This window comes from Cucumis melo, chromosome 2 (genome assembly GCF_025177605.1).
Source record: "Cucumis melo cultivar AY chromosome 2, USDA_Cmelo_AY_1.0, whole genome shotgun sequence".
NCBI classification, from domain to species: domain Eukaryota; kingdom Viridiplantae; phylum Streptophyta; class Magnoliopsida; order Cucurbitales; family Cucurbitaceae; genus Cucumis; species Cucumis melo.
The window spans coordinates 3127452-3143884 of record NC_066858.1 but is presented as its reverse complement, the minus strand read 5'-3'; the positions used below and the strand labels follow the sequence as shown (position 1 = coordinate 3143884).

Below are 16433 nucleotides of genomic sequence, written 5' to 3'. Positions count from 1 at the left end.
ATGCAATATTTTCCTTTTTATTTATGAAGTTGGGATGACCCTTTGTCAGGGTCAATATTGCAATAGTAACATGTTTGTTATACAGTGATTGTGAAATTAATTTCATCCATACAATATAATTCCACATACTAGAGTTCTTCCTCTTTCACACTCCTCTTAGTTCTCTCGCTTGCTTTTGTGCTTCTACTTGTCGTTTTGAACTTTTATTGACAGTGCAAGAGAGACAATGTAAAAACTAGCCTACTCTTAATGTACTCTAATAATGATACGTAGAGGTAGGAGTATCGACAAATATACTATGGAGTTGGTGGTAAATTAGGCTTCCAAACCTCTTTAGATCAAAGTTCAAAGTCCGAGAGCTTATAAAATCATCAGTCAACATAAATTTTAGATCACAACTGGACGAAAAAATTTGGTCACTCACTCTACAATTACTTTGCTTATAAAATATACATGGTTGATACATATATTTTGGATTTTTGGATGTGACCTGTAAATTTGTTTGCTTGGCTTGACCCCCCCAATGGCCACGTTATTGATGATCTTACGCTAACCAAAATTGGTTGCTTACTTCCTCAAAACGCATCCAAATATGCCTTTCCTTCATCAACAAAATTATCATTCCTTTTTCTTTTTCTTCTTTTTTATTTATTTGTTTGAGCACCAAAATCATTGTAATTATTTAATAATAGATAACAACAACAATTTGTTTTAAAATACAAGCAATTATATGAACTTTTTTAATTCCAATCTTCATACATAGAGCTCGATTCAATTAAAACCTTTTCCTAAAAACTCATTTTCTTTCTTTTTAGAATTAACACTTTAATCTATAAAGAGATGTGATTTAGTAAATGTAATTGAAATTTTATAACAATTTAGACCCGTTGTATAATCATTTGATTTTTTTTAGCTAAGTCAATTCCCTCTCATTCATTTATTATATGGTTTATATATATATATATTTAAAGAGTTAGTTTTTTAAAACTATTTTATTAGTTTTTACTATTTTAATTCCATAATCTAAAAACAAAAAACAAAAAATTATTATATACAAAGGTGATATATGCAAATTAGGTTAAATTTTTTTTGCAAGGAAGGAGATTCCGAAATGGGAGGGAGCGCCGTTTCGGCCTCGAGAAGCGCGCCATTACCAAAAACCGAAATCCCCAATCTCAAATTCCTCAAATACCCTTTCAATAATTTATTATCTTTTAACAATAACCTAATTTTATTATGTTTCTCTTCAAACCAAATAACCAACCAATGGATTAAACAAAATAAATCCTTTTTTTTTTCTTATCTCAAAATTTAAGTCTCAAATAAAATATATCAAACTACTTTTCAAACTCAAAAATTTCGTCATCTACTCGTTCATTTTTCAAACATTCGTCCTACTCTTTATATAAATAACGATACTTTACCGTGGTCTCCGAATTTATAATGACCATGCAACTATCTTGGTAATGAATTATTTAGTTTTCTTTTTTTATCGAACTAACTTTCAACTATACCTTTCTTTATTGGTACGTATTTTTCATTCGATCTCTTTTTGCTTTTTTATTTATCGAACATTTTGTTAATTTTCCTTTTCCAATGATGAAAAATCGTTAATAACAACTAAGAAAGAAGTTAAATATGTTTATCAAAATACTCTTAAAAAATAACTATAGTTTTCAAATTGTTGTATTTAGTTTAAAAATATCATTGAAAATTAATTAATTTATAGGATCTATACTATTTATCGGACTTGATTTTTCTATAAAGTATAAATACATTTTGTCATTTATAAAATGTAAACTATTCTTTGAGTGGAATAATAAAAGTATTATAAAAGTAACTTTAGACATTTTTTATGCCTTCATCGATTTAGATAAGACCTCTTTTATTTCCATTTCTACACACATAAAAAAATAAAGAACCATGAAAAAGCGAATAAATAAAGGCATGGATAACAAAAAAATATTTACGAAATACAACTACGGTCAAGTATTTTGCTATAATTTATAAATAATTTTAATTTTTTTTTTGTTAATTCATTCTTTTAACTATTTTGGAATTTAAAAGAAAAAATAAAAAGCGTCTTGAAAAAATCATCATAGAATACAAAATATTTTAAAATCACATATAGAGGAATAAAAAACAAATTTAAGACATTATTTTAATCCAAGTTGTTGGAGTTTCATCTCATTTTAATTTAAGTTGTTTCGTTTATTTTATTCGATCTCGGTCAAGAAATATAATATATATATATATAAAACACATTTTTCAAAAACATCTAGTTGTGAAAAGTGAAAAATAGTTTAAGATTATTTCTCCTAAACTATTATAAAAGCAATAATCTAATGCATACGTTTTTACTATTTGTAACGATTAAATCCTTATCGATATAGGTATGGTTTAATCTTAATGAAATTTTTTATCATAGACTCAAATTGCTACAATTTTCAACAAATTGTTACAAATTTTATTATTAGGAACGAGATTATTATTATTATTACCTTTTAAAGCTCGAGAGCTAAATTACAAATTAGAGATACATAAACTAAATCGTTACCAAATGTAGTTTGAAGATTGAATTATTAGACCGAAATCACCTCTAAACCTATAAAAAAGATAGAATTTTCAAGCATGCCCAATTTGTGATGATACATTAGGGTTATTTTTAACCTCACACATGTAAAAGGAGCCAAATTTGGGGGAAGAGAGCAGCAAAAATTGGAACTTTGCAAATGGGAATTAGCCATTTTCATTGATTGACGAGGAATCTGAGGTCCGCCATTAACATCTACATCAACATCAACAGCTTTAAATTAAATTAATACTTGGCCAGTTGCTAATTGCCGCTGTGAGTGAGAGGGAGGGAGAGAGAGAGAGAGAGAGAGAAAACAAAGAAAGAGGGTTTTTGGTAATACATTCTCTATAAAAACCTCATTTCTCCACTTTTTGTTGTTCTTGTTCTTCGTTCTCCTTCGCTATAACCCAGAAAGCTTTTTTGATTTCTTCTTCTCTCCCCCATTTGAGTTCTTACTCTTAACTTTTCATCTCAGCAAATGGGCGACGAGAAGAAGGCTAAATCTGCTGGTGTTTGGCCCACCGTCAAACCTTTTATCAATGGAGGGGTCTCTGGTATGCTTGCGACTTGCGTCATTCAGCCCATCGATATGGTCAAGGTACAATAAATCTTTAGATTTACCTGTTACGTTTGTATGAGGATCATGATCGAACAGGGTTTTGTTAAGTATTGGTTGTTATTCATGATTTATGCTGAGATTTTTATTTTCTAATAAGTTGGGGATTGAGTTTGTTCATGGAGTTCAGATCTAGGGGTTTTGGGGGTCTTTTTTTATTTATCTCTGTATTTTGGCTGTTTTTGTACGGTCCTTATGCGTTGATCGGTATGTTTGCTGGTTTAATAACGTCTTCTTGATTTGATTCAGGTGAGAATTCAGTTGGGTCAGGGCTCAGCAGGCCAAGTAACCAAGAACATGCTTAAGTCGGAGGGAGTTGGTGCTTTCTACAAGGTGAGTTTTAAAGATTCAGTTGAAGTCTGATAATATCAATATGAATTGTACTGTCGATCTTCTTGTGTGGTACATTGTAAAATGCTGGCTTGGAGTTAACTTTTGTTGTGTTGGTTATGAGATCTTGTTTTTTTGAGCACCTTAGAGATTTATAATTGTAAATTGGCTTATCTGCTAGATTTATAATTGTATCAATTGGGAATGGTGGATCGATATTGGTTTGAATTACCAGTTTATTTCTTTCCCTCATCCTACATTCCGATCATGTGATCTTTTTGCAGCTAAATGTTGAAACTGATTTGTTGCCGTGTTTGGTTGTATGTATGTTTTGCATGATTGACTGGCTTTTACAAGGGAACTTACTAAATTAAGAGGAAAAATAAAAGTCCAATGATTTCTGCTTGTATACTTGTAGTTCTTCTTCTTCTTCTTCTTCTTCTTCTTCTTCTTCTTCTTCTATCTGTTTATCTATCTATTTAATTGTTTAAAATTTCTGAAGTGCGCATAATAATGTCAAACAGGGTCTATCTGCTGGGCTTCTTAGACAAGCTACCTATACCACTGCACGACTTGGATCATTCAAGTGAGTGTTATGCTGAATTTTATCTTCACAAAAGTTTTTTTTGGTAATGAATTGAACTGAGTGCTGATTATTTGGCCAGGTGTCTTGCTGTAAGCATGATGTATTGTTTTATCACACGTTTTTTTTTTTTTTTTATTAATAATTTTAGGTCTGGATTGGAAAGGAAATTTATGATAACCTTGTTATCTTTACTAAAAGTAAAAAGTCATTCTTTAAAAAAAAAAAAGTTGTCAAGAGAAATTTGTCCAAATTGACATGTCAAGATTTAGATCAGATATACTACTATTCCGAGGATTCCAAGTATTATTTGGAAAATGAAGTTCTGTTATCATTGTTTACTTGCAACTATCACTTTCCATTCCTTGGTAATTAAATGGAACTTGATTGTCGCTAGGGATGCATTCCTATTCAGTAGCTAGGAGAACATTTTGTTAATAGATCTTTTCTCCAAGAATAAACGAAATGGAATGATGCAAACATATTTGATGGAAGAATACGCACTGGCTGATATTTACATGGTATTGTTTCCTTCAATGAAATGAAAGTGCCAAGTCTCTTGCACAATTATATATGTTGGACCAAGACGAGTCTTTTAATTTTGAATATCCTTGCATCCAAACTCCTTTTTCCAGCGTTTTACTCAATGGAGGCATAGGTTTTGTTCTAAATAATTTTTGATGAATTTTCCAATGTGGTTAGCCTCCAGTTTCAGTTTCTTTCATCTTCTGATCGATATGTTGGTTCACTAATTAATTATTTATGAATGTCCTATTTGTTCCCTTCTGCAGGATTTTGACAAACAAAGCAATTGAAGCTAATGATGGCAAGCCCCTTCCTCTTTATCAAAAAGCTTTGTGTGGGTTAACAGCTGGTGCAATTGGAGCATCTTTTGGCAGTCCAGCAGATTTGGCACTTATCCGAATGCAAGCTGATGCTACCCTTCCAGTGGCACAACGCCGAAACTACAAAAATGCATTCCATGCACTATATCGTATTGTTGGAGATGAGGGTGTTTTGGCTCTCTGGAAAGGTGCTGGGCCAACAGTAGTGAGAGCAATGGCATTGAATATGGGCATGCTTGCTTCCTATGATCAAAGTGTTGAGTTTTTCAAGGATAACCTTGGTTTCAGTGAAGCTACAACAGTTCTAAGTGAGCTTCTTTGCACATTTCTTTATTGATTTTTTTTGCAATTTATCCATTTTCTGTTAGGATACCATCTAACAAGAATTAAGAACTGGAATACCTTGAAACATAAAGGTAATAACTACAAGATGAACCAAGTACAAGTCACTTGGAAGTTGGAACCTATCCTCTTGAATATGCTAACCCAAGCCCTAAATTACTCGACAATTGTCTATTTTCTCTCATTTCTTTTTTCTCTAAATCCCCTTCCATCTATTTATAATCAGATGCACTAACTCCCTAGCTAATTACCCTTATGCCTCCTGCTAATACCATACTAATATTCCTAATACTCTTGCATCTTATTCTTGTTATTCACGCTCCATGCAAATTCCATCTTTATTCTGTATTTCGAAATTGGAAATTTGTCCCTCTGCCTGAATTAACATCAAATTGCCAATGAAAATCTTGCAAACTTTTAGGTTCTGCCTAAACTGTGCCAAGAACGGCCTTCTTCTTGAAATTTTATTATGTGTTAATCGACATTTTCTCTCCCTTTCTTGCTCCTTTCAGGTGCAAGTGCTGTTTCAGGATTCTTTGCTTCAGCTTGCAGTTTGCCATTTGATTATGTGAAGACACAGATCCAGAAAATGCAGCCTGATGCTGAAGGAAAGCTTCCTTACTCTGGCTCTATGGATTGTGCCATGAAGACCTTGAAATCTGGCGGGCCATTCAAATTTTACACTGGCTTCCCTGTGTACTGCATTAGGATTGCACCACACGTCATGGTACGATCTCTCTCCTAGACTCCTGCCACTCTTATTTTCTGTTTTTGTTATGGTCTCATCTGGCCTTTATATTGGTGAAGCCTCGCCAAGATTAGTGGAGTAGGATATCAGCACAAAACCAATAGTGGATCTTGTCTAGGATTAGTGGGATAAGTCATGAGCATTAAAAAAAATACCTTTTTGGTCTAGTTTCCGTTGGTCCCTAGGTTTTAATATGTTGCAAATTTAGTCCTTTTAAGTTTTGAGTCTAGTTTTCAATTTAATCCCTTGATTTGAGTTTTGAGTTTTAGTTCTTTCAATTTGGTCCCTAGATTTCAAGATTAAACCTAGATTTTTCATTGAACACTCACTTCAATTAGTAGCGTTCATGTCTATTAATTAGCTTAAAATAATCATGAAATGAAAATTTAGATTTAATTTTAATATTGATGAAAACAATGAAACTTAATTGATTATAATTCTTTTAAAATAATTAATAAATATTGACACTAAATATGAAAAGTGAATATTTAGTGAAAGTTTGAGATTTCAAGTGTAGATCTTTGAATTTGATGGACTGGACTGAAACAAAACTCAAATCTCATTGCAACATTTTGAAACCAAACTCAAAATTTAAGAACTAAAAATGTAACATTTTGAAACTTAGGGGACCAAATAGAAACTAAACCCAAAACACTCCAAAGATTAGGGACGAGTGGCTGTGGCTCACAAGATTTTGGGGGGGGGGGGGCAGGATTGTTTGATGAATTTTCCCATCTATACTTGCAATTATAAGCTGTTAATGATTATTGATTTATTCATAATCTACTTCTATGGCAATATGCAGATGACATGGATTTTCCTCAATCAAGTTCAAAAGTTCGAGAAGTCCATTGGACTTTGAGGTTTCGAGTGACAATCTTATGGAACAATTTTTTAACCTTCTTCAGAGGAGGCTATTGTTATGGTTCTTCTTCTTGACAGAAATCGCGCCCGTAAAAGTCAAAGACTTATTGCTATTACTATTGTTATTCTTTTGTTACCACAAGATCGTCGTAGTAGAGTTGAGGGACTAAACTGTGTTTGTTGAGTTCGGGTTGCGATGGATTATAGGAGTGTTAGCATAAAAGTCCCATTGAAAATTTTGGATTGATTTTAGTTCAGGAATCAGTGGGGGAAACATTGATTTGATAAAAAATAAAGGCTTGGGGGCAACAAAAGAGATGATGCTGACATCAATTTTGTTTAACTTGGTTGTCATACTTTTATGAGCTGAGGTTTTTCCACCACTTCTCATAAACCATCAAGTTTTTTATGCATTGAATTTGATATTTTCTCTTAATATAAGATAAATTCCTTTATCTCTGCTGTTTGGATCATTGTTTTCTCAGGCTGATGCAATGTTTTGGATGTAAATTTTTTGGTCTGTGGCACTGTCAGGAAATATATGACCAAAATATTTGTGATTTTTCTTTTTCTTTTTTTATTATTAAAAAAGATAACTGAGGCAATAAATATCATATCTACTAAATCATGTTGTGAAAGTTCTAAGTATAGTATCCACTAAACCCATGATGTTCTGATTGCCTAAATATTTGTGATTGAAGTTTTCAAAAGCCTTGCGAGTCTTGGAGATTTGTTCAAGGTCCATAAATCATTACATTCAAGTTTGGGGGAAAAATGTTTATATGCATTTTATTTAGTACTGTTTTGAATGCAACAAAATGAATCAAATACAGCAATTAGAAAAGGAAAAATCCTCCCAAATAATAACAACAATAACAAATAGGTTAAATTATAAGAAAAAAAATACCCTTAAAATTTTATAGTTTTATCAATTATCGAAAAGTTTCATAAATACAAAAATAATTTCATTGTTCTAATTTTTACAATTTTATTCAAAATAAAAACACACTGACACAATTAGTCGGAGGAGACAGAAAATTTTTTTGATCGAATTTTATTTTTTAAAATTTGAGAAAAATCTCGATGGATATTAACTTAGAAAAGTAAAATTACGAAAAATTTTAAAACTAATATATTATGATCGACAAAAATAAAATTACAAAAATTTCTAAAATTGTACTACTTTTAGAATATAAAACAAAAGAGTTGTTATTTCTCAAGATTTACCTTAAAACTTGGAAGAAGAAAAGAAAAGGAAAAAGATGAAGACCATCGTTGCTGTCGCTGTAAAATCCGAACACTACTAATGGAGCTCTAGTTTCTTCTCTTAGCTACTCCATTTTGCACTTGCAACATGATGCGAACTCTTCTCCTGCGCAAAGGGGTCTCTAAGGCCCTCTCTTCCCCTTCATCCATTAACTTTTCATCCTTCGCTTCTTCATCATCCTTTTTGTCGGATTTCCTAACTTCACCACAAACTCGTTCCGCCGTCGACGCCCGTCGCCATTTGCTTGGCTCTCTATGGTCCGTCATTCAACACCGTGGATTCAAAGTCCATGGATCAGATGTAAGTTTGTTTTTGCCACTTGGTGATTTTTCAATTCATTCGATGTTTCTCTTTTTTTTTTTTTTTTTACCAGTTTTTCGTAATGGGTTTATGCTTAGTGATTTTAATTTATGATTGCAGGTGAAAGTGGGGAATATAATTGAACGGAAAGGTTATTTTCCGTCTGTGTTGATATTTGATTGTGAACTGCATGTTAACTAACAAAGCAATTGTTTATCTGTCTCTCACGATTTGTATACACAACTGACTGGACGACTTTCATTTTTTGCCTGAATTATTTGATCCAGAACGTATTTTTCAGGTAAGGTTTTTTATATGAGTTCTCATTGATATATGATCAAGATAGCATAGTATTATTGTCTTATATGATGCTTGTTTCTTTGTTTTGGCTTAGGTTACAAAAGTTGATCATTCACACGAAGGAAGAGGAAAAGCCACGATCAAGGTTCAGTTCTGAACTTTGAAGTTTTAGATATTTTGATTTTAATTGAATTTTCCTTTGATGTTTTCTTGGGACAAGCAGTGCATTTTATTTGGGTAAGGGGGATTATTAAAAGCTCCTTCAATTGCATCAAGAAAAGGTGGGAATAATTGCTTGAGGTTCTACCTTAAACATTCCTATTGAGGTCAAGCCCCTTTACAGTGTCCTAAATAGTCCCAAAAATTCCTAAATTGAGGTGTCAATGATGTCTTTGGATATTTCCAGAGGTGAGTTTTTATCATTTCCTACATGCTGTGGCATTTTATCTTTGCCATCTTCTGGTGTTCCCTAAGAGCGTCGAAGATTCTTTGCAGTCATTCTAGAAGAAGGCCAAGAGTGATATGAGACAACACTACCCATGAAGTGGTTAAGACTCGAGGGAATACGTACTTTTTGTGGGACATGATTTTTGGTTTCTAGCAATTACATGAAAAGTTGTTTTCAGATTTTTTTTGTAATTCATTCTACCCAATTAACAACAATGGGAATGTTCAACTTCCATGGTTCCTAGGATAGGGAGAATAACTCATCTTGTCTCACTCTTTTTTTATGAACTTCTTTTCTATAAATCTTGCCATCTCTCTCTCTCACTCTCTCATATGTGTGCGTGTGTTCGTGAATGCACACATCTAAGTCTCTGTATGACATTGCATACATGTAGACAATATCTGGATTGTGTACATAATGTGTATAAATGCATTTACACCAACTGTCATGGGATCAAAGTTGCCTTTCTTCTTACGGATGAAATGCAATTACTTTCCCTTACTAATGTAAAATTAGCATCTACTTTATGACAGGTTGAACTTCGTGATGTTGAGAGTGGAAACAAAGTAACTCAACGGTTGGCCACAGATGAATCTGTTGACAGTTACGTATTGTTCCTTCCATATATCCTATGCACCAATTGAGCCTTATATCATGCAAATCTTGTTGCAAATGAAATCCTACATAGCATAACCTACCTGGTTGAGGATGTTTTCTTCTATTTCCATGTCTTAGTTTTGTTATTACTGATATACTTTTGTATTAAATGTTTAAAACTTTAAAGATGATTTCTAGAACCATAATGCAACACTTTTGAAAGAAATCGGCATGTTGTATATCCATCGACACCCCTTAAGTTGGGGGACATGATTTGTTAGCAATTCTCATCAGCAATGATCATAGCATATTCTTTTCATGGTTGACTAATATAGACCGGGAGTTTTTATGGTTTATACGAGAGCTTTCAACTTTTTTTTCTTTTCTTTTCTTTTTTAATCTAATTTTCAATCACTTAAGCACTGTTGCATGATATGGACGTTAGACATAATACAATGCATAGTGTCACATTATTTTACTAAGTTCAGGTTTCAGAGCTGAGGACATATTTACTAAAAGTAAGTATTGTTCAAACTCACAAAGTATTATGACACGTTTTGGTAACTATTGTGTTGAACTTACGAAGGATAAACATGGATATAGATACAATAGGATACAACGATATGTCAATTTTTAAAAAACTAAGGTGCAGATACGTTGATGATACATGGTTTTTTACAAATCTAGGATATTTTTAAATTTAAAATAAAGATTCTAAAATGTAATCCATTAATTAAAAAGCATAGAATGTGAAATTAAGAATATTGGTACTCAAAGACTTCTCACTGAATTGTTGAAGATATTCAAGTAGGCTAATTCTTATGACTTTGTGGGAGCTCAAACGTGATGATGAAGATTTGATGGTTCTAGTGTTTGGTTTTTTCCAGTTTAGTTTTGGGTTGGGGCAGTGAACTTGTATATATGTTGCTTAGTTTTGGGTTGGGAAAGATTAGATGAGCCGTTTTAAGGTTTAGAGTATTCATTTCACGTATTTGGAAGGGGACAAGTGTGTCTAATATTTATAAAAACAAAAAAAAAAAAAACAGATATGCCAAATTACGTATCAAATAATATGTGGGAAGTATGTGGGAGTACATGAGTCATTTGTATTTCATAGGTTGAACCTCTGATGGTTTTTGTTTTAAATGCAGAAGTTTCAAAGAGAAGAAAATAGGTGTATAGGATATGCTTGTAAAGAAAACACGTTTGACATTATATATTTTAATTTTTTTTAATATCAAATAATAATAAACCAACTCAGTCCGATGGATCAGTAGGACGGTTATGGATTATTGAACTCCGCGTGTGGATAAATTGCTTCACAAGGCTGTGCATTAAAGCCATAATTTTCTTGGATAAGCCATAAATCGTTCATGTATGCAGTGATTGTTTCATACCCTTAAAACATGTATTATTAAGGTTTTGTTATCTCATTATACTTCTACGACTATAAAATTTTATTCCATCCATGTCTCTGATGTACTTTTATAATTTTGATGTACAACCATCAGGAATAGTGTTAGGTATTGCTGATCCTTCTATCTACTATAAGTTGGTATCATATCTTGTGACTAATGAATTGTTGCAGGGGTTTTTGTGCAGGAGAAAGCATATATATTTATGTGTAAAGATAGGGACGCCAAAGTACTGTTAATGGAGTGAGTTCCAAGATTCTCCAGCTACAAGCCCTTCAATATTTATATGTCGTGAACAGTGAACTTGAAGAACGGGAAAGTCTTATAACACGAAATTTACTGATAATTTGCTCTGTTAATTGTATTTCAGCCCTGATACTTTTGAGCAACTGGAAGTCTCCGAGGAATTGTTTGGTAAAGCTGCCATGTATTTACAAGGTGATATTAAAATATTGTGCGTGAGCATCACAAATTTATATTCAGTTTTTTACTTGACTTATATCAACATGATTAAGTATTTGTGATTGAAGTCTCGTCTCTCTTTGAACTAGGAGACTTGGCTTGTCTAAAAATGTTACCCCGATATTCTATCATTTAATATAACAATGATAATGATAATTGTGTCTATACATGCCACGGAATGTCAAGACATTGTTATTTGTCATGTACCATCATTCATAATCAATATCCTTTTGTTTTTTCTAGGAACTAATACTTGTTAAACCTGAAAAATAGATGACATGAAAGTAATGGTACAGCTTTTCAATGACACTCCCTTGTCTGCATCGGTTCCCAAACGAGTGACATGTGTTGTGACGGAAGCACAACCACCTATGAAAGGAATTGCAGCTACTCCCAAGTATGTTCCTTCTCCGGTTGATGTGTAAATACAAATGTCATTGTGAACATGCAACTTTAAGTTACATTTTTTCTCACTGGTCTAAAATGCGCTGAACTTTTTGTTCAAAAAAGAATTCAAGTGGCATGGGGGTAAGGGAAATCAATCCGGTACAGGGAGGGACTTCGGAGTGTGAAGTGGGATTAGAGAAAAATATTGGCATTAGCAAATCTCTCAATTTAAAACCACAAACTCAACTCTTGCTTTACAATTGTGGGCACAAACTCAATATCACGTGCATGTGAATCTAGCATAAGTGCATAACTCAGACAATCATAAGATGTTGCGGCCATGCTTGGCATTTTATTAAATATTTATCAACACCAATCGTGGGAAATCAAGAAATATTTACTTGATTGGCCTTGTATGGGAAGTTATTCATTATCCTATTCTCTTGACTTGGGGTTGTCAATATGGATTTACTCTGCTGTTGAAATGTTTCCAAGCTATCTTCTAATTATGGGTATTAGGTTGTTAGGTTGTGTTCAAAGAGTTTGGAGTTATTCTCCTGTTTTGATGGTCATAACAAATACTACATGTTTGATAATTTCTCTTGCAAACAGATTCATAACCACTTTGAAATGCAGAAACGAGGGTATGGGCTTAATGAATACGTGTCATCTTCTCAAAGTTCCCTCAATTTTGACCTCAAAACATTTTTTTTTCTGAAACAGACCTTGAAACATTGTGTTCCTTTCCCTTGGCAAGACGATTGAAATCGTAATATTTTTGGTGTTAGTATTTTCGAACATTTGATGGTAGTATCGAGTATGGCTTATTTCTTGCTTGGATTTGGATTAATTTAATTTGGAAGGTTTAGAAGAGGCAAGATAGTAAGTCGATAAAAGCTAGAAGAGCAGAAAACAGAGTTTTTAAGGGTATTAATGAAGAGGAATTTAATTTTTTAAAGTTTCAGAGAAATGGATCGTTTCTATTTGTCTTTTTTCCCAACTTGTGATTATCTCGTAATTTGTGAAAAGTTTTTATAGATTATTCTTGTGGTGTTTTAACTCGATCGTAAACCTCATATCCTAATAATAACTTTTTTTGATTCAGGGAAAAGAAGGCATTACTGGACAATGGCATGACAATAAAAGTAAGTTATATGCTTAATTTATACAGTTCTGCTTAACCTCCCTAGGGGACTAGATCGAATCATTTTGTATCCATTTGTGTAGTTACTGTTTATCTAGTTTATATTTAGACGTGCTCATATTTTCAATCTATTTTCATGCTCCACGTCTTTTTAGCCTTGATGACGTGTGCACATGTGTATTTTTGTGTTTATGGATGTTCACATCAATGTATACATTTATGCGTAATGAATCTGCGACAATTTAGACAGAGGCATTATATATAATTCTTGTAATCAATCGTCAGGGGGCAGTGGCTTGGCCATTGAGGCGGTTCCCCTCAGATAATTTTAGATGTTTTCATATATTCTTGGCTATCATATCCTCTGTATCATTATATACTAAGTCCAGTCCAAAATTTTCTCAGTCTCAGTTACTAAGACCATGATTTGCGTGTATTTTCAGGTACCACCACACATCGTTGTAGGAGACGTGATAGTGATTAATACAGAGGATGACTCTTATATTGAGAGGTACACCCTCTTGTCCATTACTTCCCATGGCATTCGTGATCAAGTTATTCTGTTTTAGTATCTGTGGACATGCGTTTTCGCTCCTACTTCCATCCTCGTCCAATACTGTTTTCCTATTGATTTGTAGTTACCAAGTTTTGATGAATGAGAAGCATTGAATGTTGTGAAAATTCATTTAAACGATCTTTCTAATAGACATCTTTCTCCTTTGTGTAGGGCAAAGGGATAGCCATGTAAATCCACTGATGAGGAGAGTTAGATTGGTTGTTTGGCCATTCCGTTTTTACGCTATCATGAGCATCGATTTTTAGTTTTGATGCTTTTCGATGAGCAGTGCTTCTTTAGAAATGGAAGTACAATTTTTCTTTAGTATCAAGATGGTAGGAACATCTTGCAACTGACAATAATATTTCTATGGGATATATTGAATCATTGTTAGATGCTTCTTTATTATGCCTTATAGTTGCATGGTATAAGAGGGACAGAACCATGTTTTACTGCCCCCATCTTTTCTATTTAATTGAGAAATTTCTTTATTTATTATTTGAAGTGTTTGTGGAGATTTATATGATCTATGATTTTGATACAACAGTTCAACATTATACTAATAATTTTATCCATTTATAATTTAAAGTAAATTAAACTCCCGAATTTTTACTAATCAATCAATTTAGACATTTTTTTCGATTTTCTTTTAAGATCAAGTGTGTTAATTCTCAAATGTGTCTAGACTTGTCGGTTGTTCCAAATTAACGGTTTCTCAAAAGTTTTAAGGATTTAGTTGATTTTATAAATTAATACACGTAAAAGACGTTTGATATTTAAATTAATATAAATATTAGTACATGGTTTAAATCATCTTGACATCTCAAATGTAGGAGATAATTGTTTGGAGTTCAACTTATAGAGTGGAATGATTCAAACTTATGTATACTTCTTGAGTGATAAGTTCGTATAGGAAACTGTGAGTATTATACATTGGCATAGAAAATAGAATGATTCACTAGTTACACATTAATGTTGTTTGCAATGTGCACCACATGAAATCGATATTTCGTAGCAAACAGTGATCGTAATTCCTCAAGAGTTAAAAGAGATCTTATATTTAGAAGATCAACCCTCATCTCTAAATGAGATAATATTTATTATAAAAGATCAAAGAACCATGTCAAAGGTAAGAATTGTAGTTAACCACGAAGATTAAGAGAGATTTGTGAGATCGAGAGTGTCCAAAGTCTTTTATATCCCTTTTGGTTTCATTGTCTTTTTTTACTTTTGTTTGCCATCTATAAATTTAGGTCGAATTTATACTTATAAGCTAAATAAATTAATAGCGATAGAAAAGTGAGTCTCATTTGATTACGTTCGTTGTTATTTAATCGTATTCCGTAATCATAATGAAATGTGAGGTATGCTTTAAATTATATAATCAAATAACATACTCTAATTGAGAATTTGTGGTGTTTAGTCAGATGGTGTTTGAAATTACACAAGAGTCTTTAGTCGTTATTGTTATTGGCGTCGTTGCACATATTGTTATTGTTACAGTATTAGAATTCTTAATCTTTTGTATTTATTGTTACTATTGTCGTTATCATTATTGATCTAAAAGCATCAACAGCAGTAAATACGACAAATTATGTCTAGCAATCATGATATTGATAAAAGTAACGGTAAGGTTGATGTGACAGATTTACGATCATATTTAAACACAATTCAAATAAGTTTCCGATTGTGGTTCATTATTATTAATATATTGATAAAATACTGTTACAATCACATATGGATGAACATTACCTTCATTTTTATAAAAATGTATTTAATGTCAATAAATCATTGGCCTTCTAGACTATAACCATTACACTTGTGGGTAAATGAGTATTATATTAAAATAAAACAAATTAGCAATTGTAATTCAAATGAAGAATTACATATTTTGTTTTTTCAATAAAGGAATACAATTGCTCAAAACTATGCTTCATTTCCATGGCGGACAATCAAAATTATAATTTAATAGGGGTATGATCAACTAACATTACGATAAATGTTCTCTTAGGTTCAATAGCATTTATGAGAGTTTATTTCTATACCTCTGGTTAAGACATCGTATAATCAACAAAAAAACAAGTAGATGTTTGAATCCTCATGTGCGTGTAATGGTCAACTTAAAAAAAAAGTGTACAAGATAGAGATCTAAATGATGGACATTTTCAATCATAATCATATATTTTTTTGCTCAATATCGAGAGGTTCAAATCCTTATATTATTGTAGTAAAATAGTTAGGCTAGTAACCTATGTAATTAATGTATCGTATTCTTTTAAAAATATCAAATATTTGCAGACTATTTAATAAACTTGTTAAAGGTTTTGCGTCCGGTTATGTTAAACTATTACCTTTTTAGTTTATAGGTTTGGAATTCGAATTTAATTCATTTGTGTTTTAAAATATTACGATTCGCTATTGGACATTGTTATGAAATCGAGGAGCACGAAAACTTATATAACAATAATATTTTATATATATAACAAAATTATTAAAATGAAATTATTCAAAAAGTATTCAAAATTTTCACTATCTACAAACTAATGATTCGAAAAGTTTAAACCTTTTGACACAACCTAAAAATTAAGAACACTTTTTTTTTTTTTTTTTTAATTTAGGATTTAATATTTAAAACATCAAATATATTATTAGGT

General features: G+C 32.1%; 2 protein-coding genes and 1 long non-coding RNA gene across 3 annotated transcripts; all 3 read left to right on the top strand.

Moving 5' to 3' along the window:
• Positions 1 to 2620: 2620 nt before the first annotated feature.
• Positions 2621 to 7358, top strand: LOC103492428 (mitochondrial dicarboxylate/tricarboxylate transporter DTC-like). The gene is made up of 7 exons (XM_008452799.3): positions 2621 to 2908; positions 3051 to 3173; positions 3441 to 3524; positions 4046 to 4107; positions 4896 to 5257; positions 5804 to 6018; positions 6845 to 7358. The coding sequence occupies exons 2-7, from the start codon at positions 3054 to 3056 to the stop codon at positions 6899 to 6901; spliced, it is 900 nt and encodes a 299-aa protein (XP_008451021.1). The 5' UTR covers positions 2621 to 2908; positions 3051 to 3053; the 3' UTR covers positions 6902 to 7358.
• A 769-nt stretch (positions 7359 to 8127) lies between these two features.
• On the top strand, positions 8128 to 14277 carry LOC103492427 (uncharacterized). Its single transcript, XM_008452798.3, has 11 exons — positions 8128 to 8470; positions 8591 to 8621; positions 8758 to 8771; positions 8865 to 8915; positions 9752 to 9821; positions 11404 to 11473; positions 11601 to 11668; positions 11966 to 12089; positions 13185 to 13224; positions 13667 to 13734; positions 13951 to 14277. Exons 1-11 carry the CDS (start codon positions 8258 to 8260, stop codon positions 13961 to 13963), a joined length of 762 nt encoding a protein of 253 aa, XP_008451020.1. The 5' UTR covers positions 8128 to 8257; the 3' UTR covers positions 13964 to 14277.
• LOC127148192 (uncharacterized) lies at positions 8922 to 9520 on the top strand. Its single transcript, XR_007818990.1, has 2 exons — positions 8922 to 9178; positions 9266 to 9520. It is a non-coding gene; the product is annotated as an uncharacterized LOC127148192 (long non-coding RNA).
• Positions 14278 to 16433: the final 2156 nt, after the last annotated feature.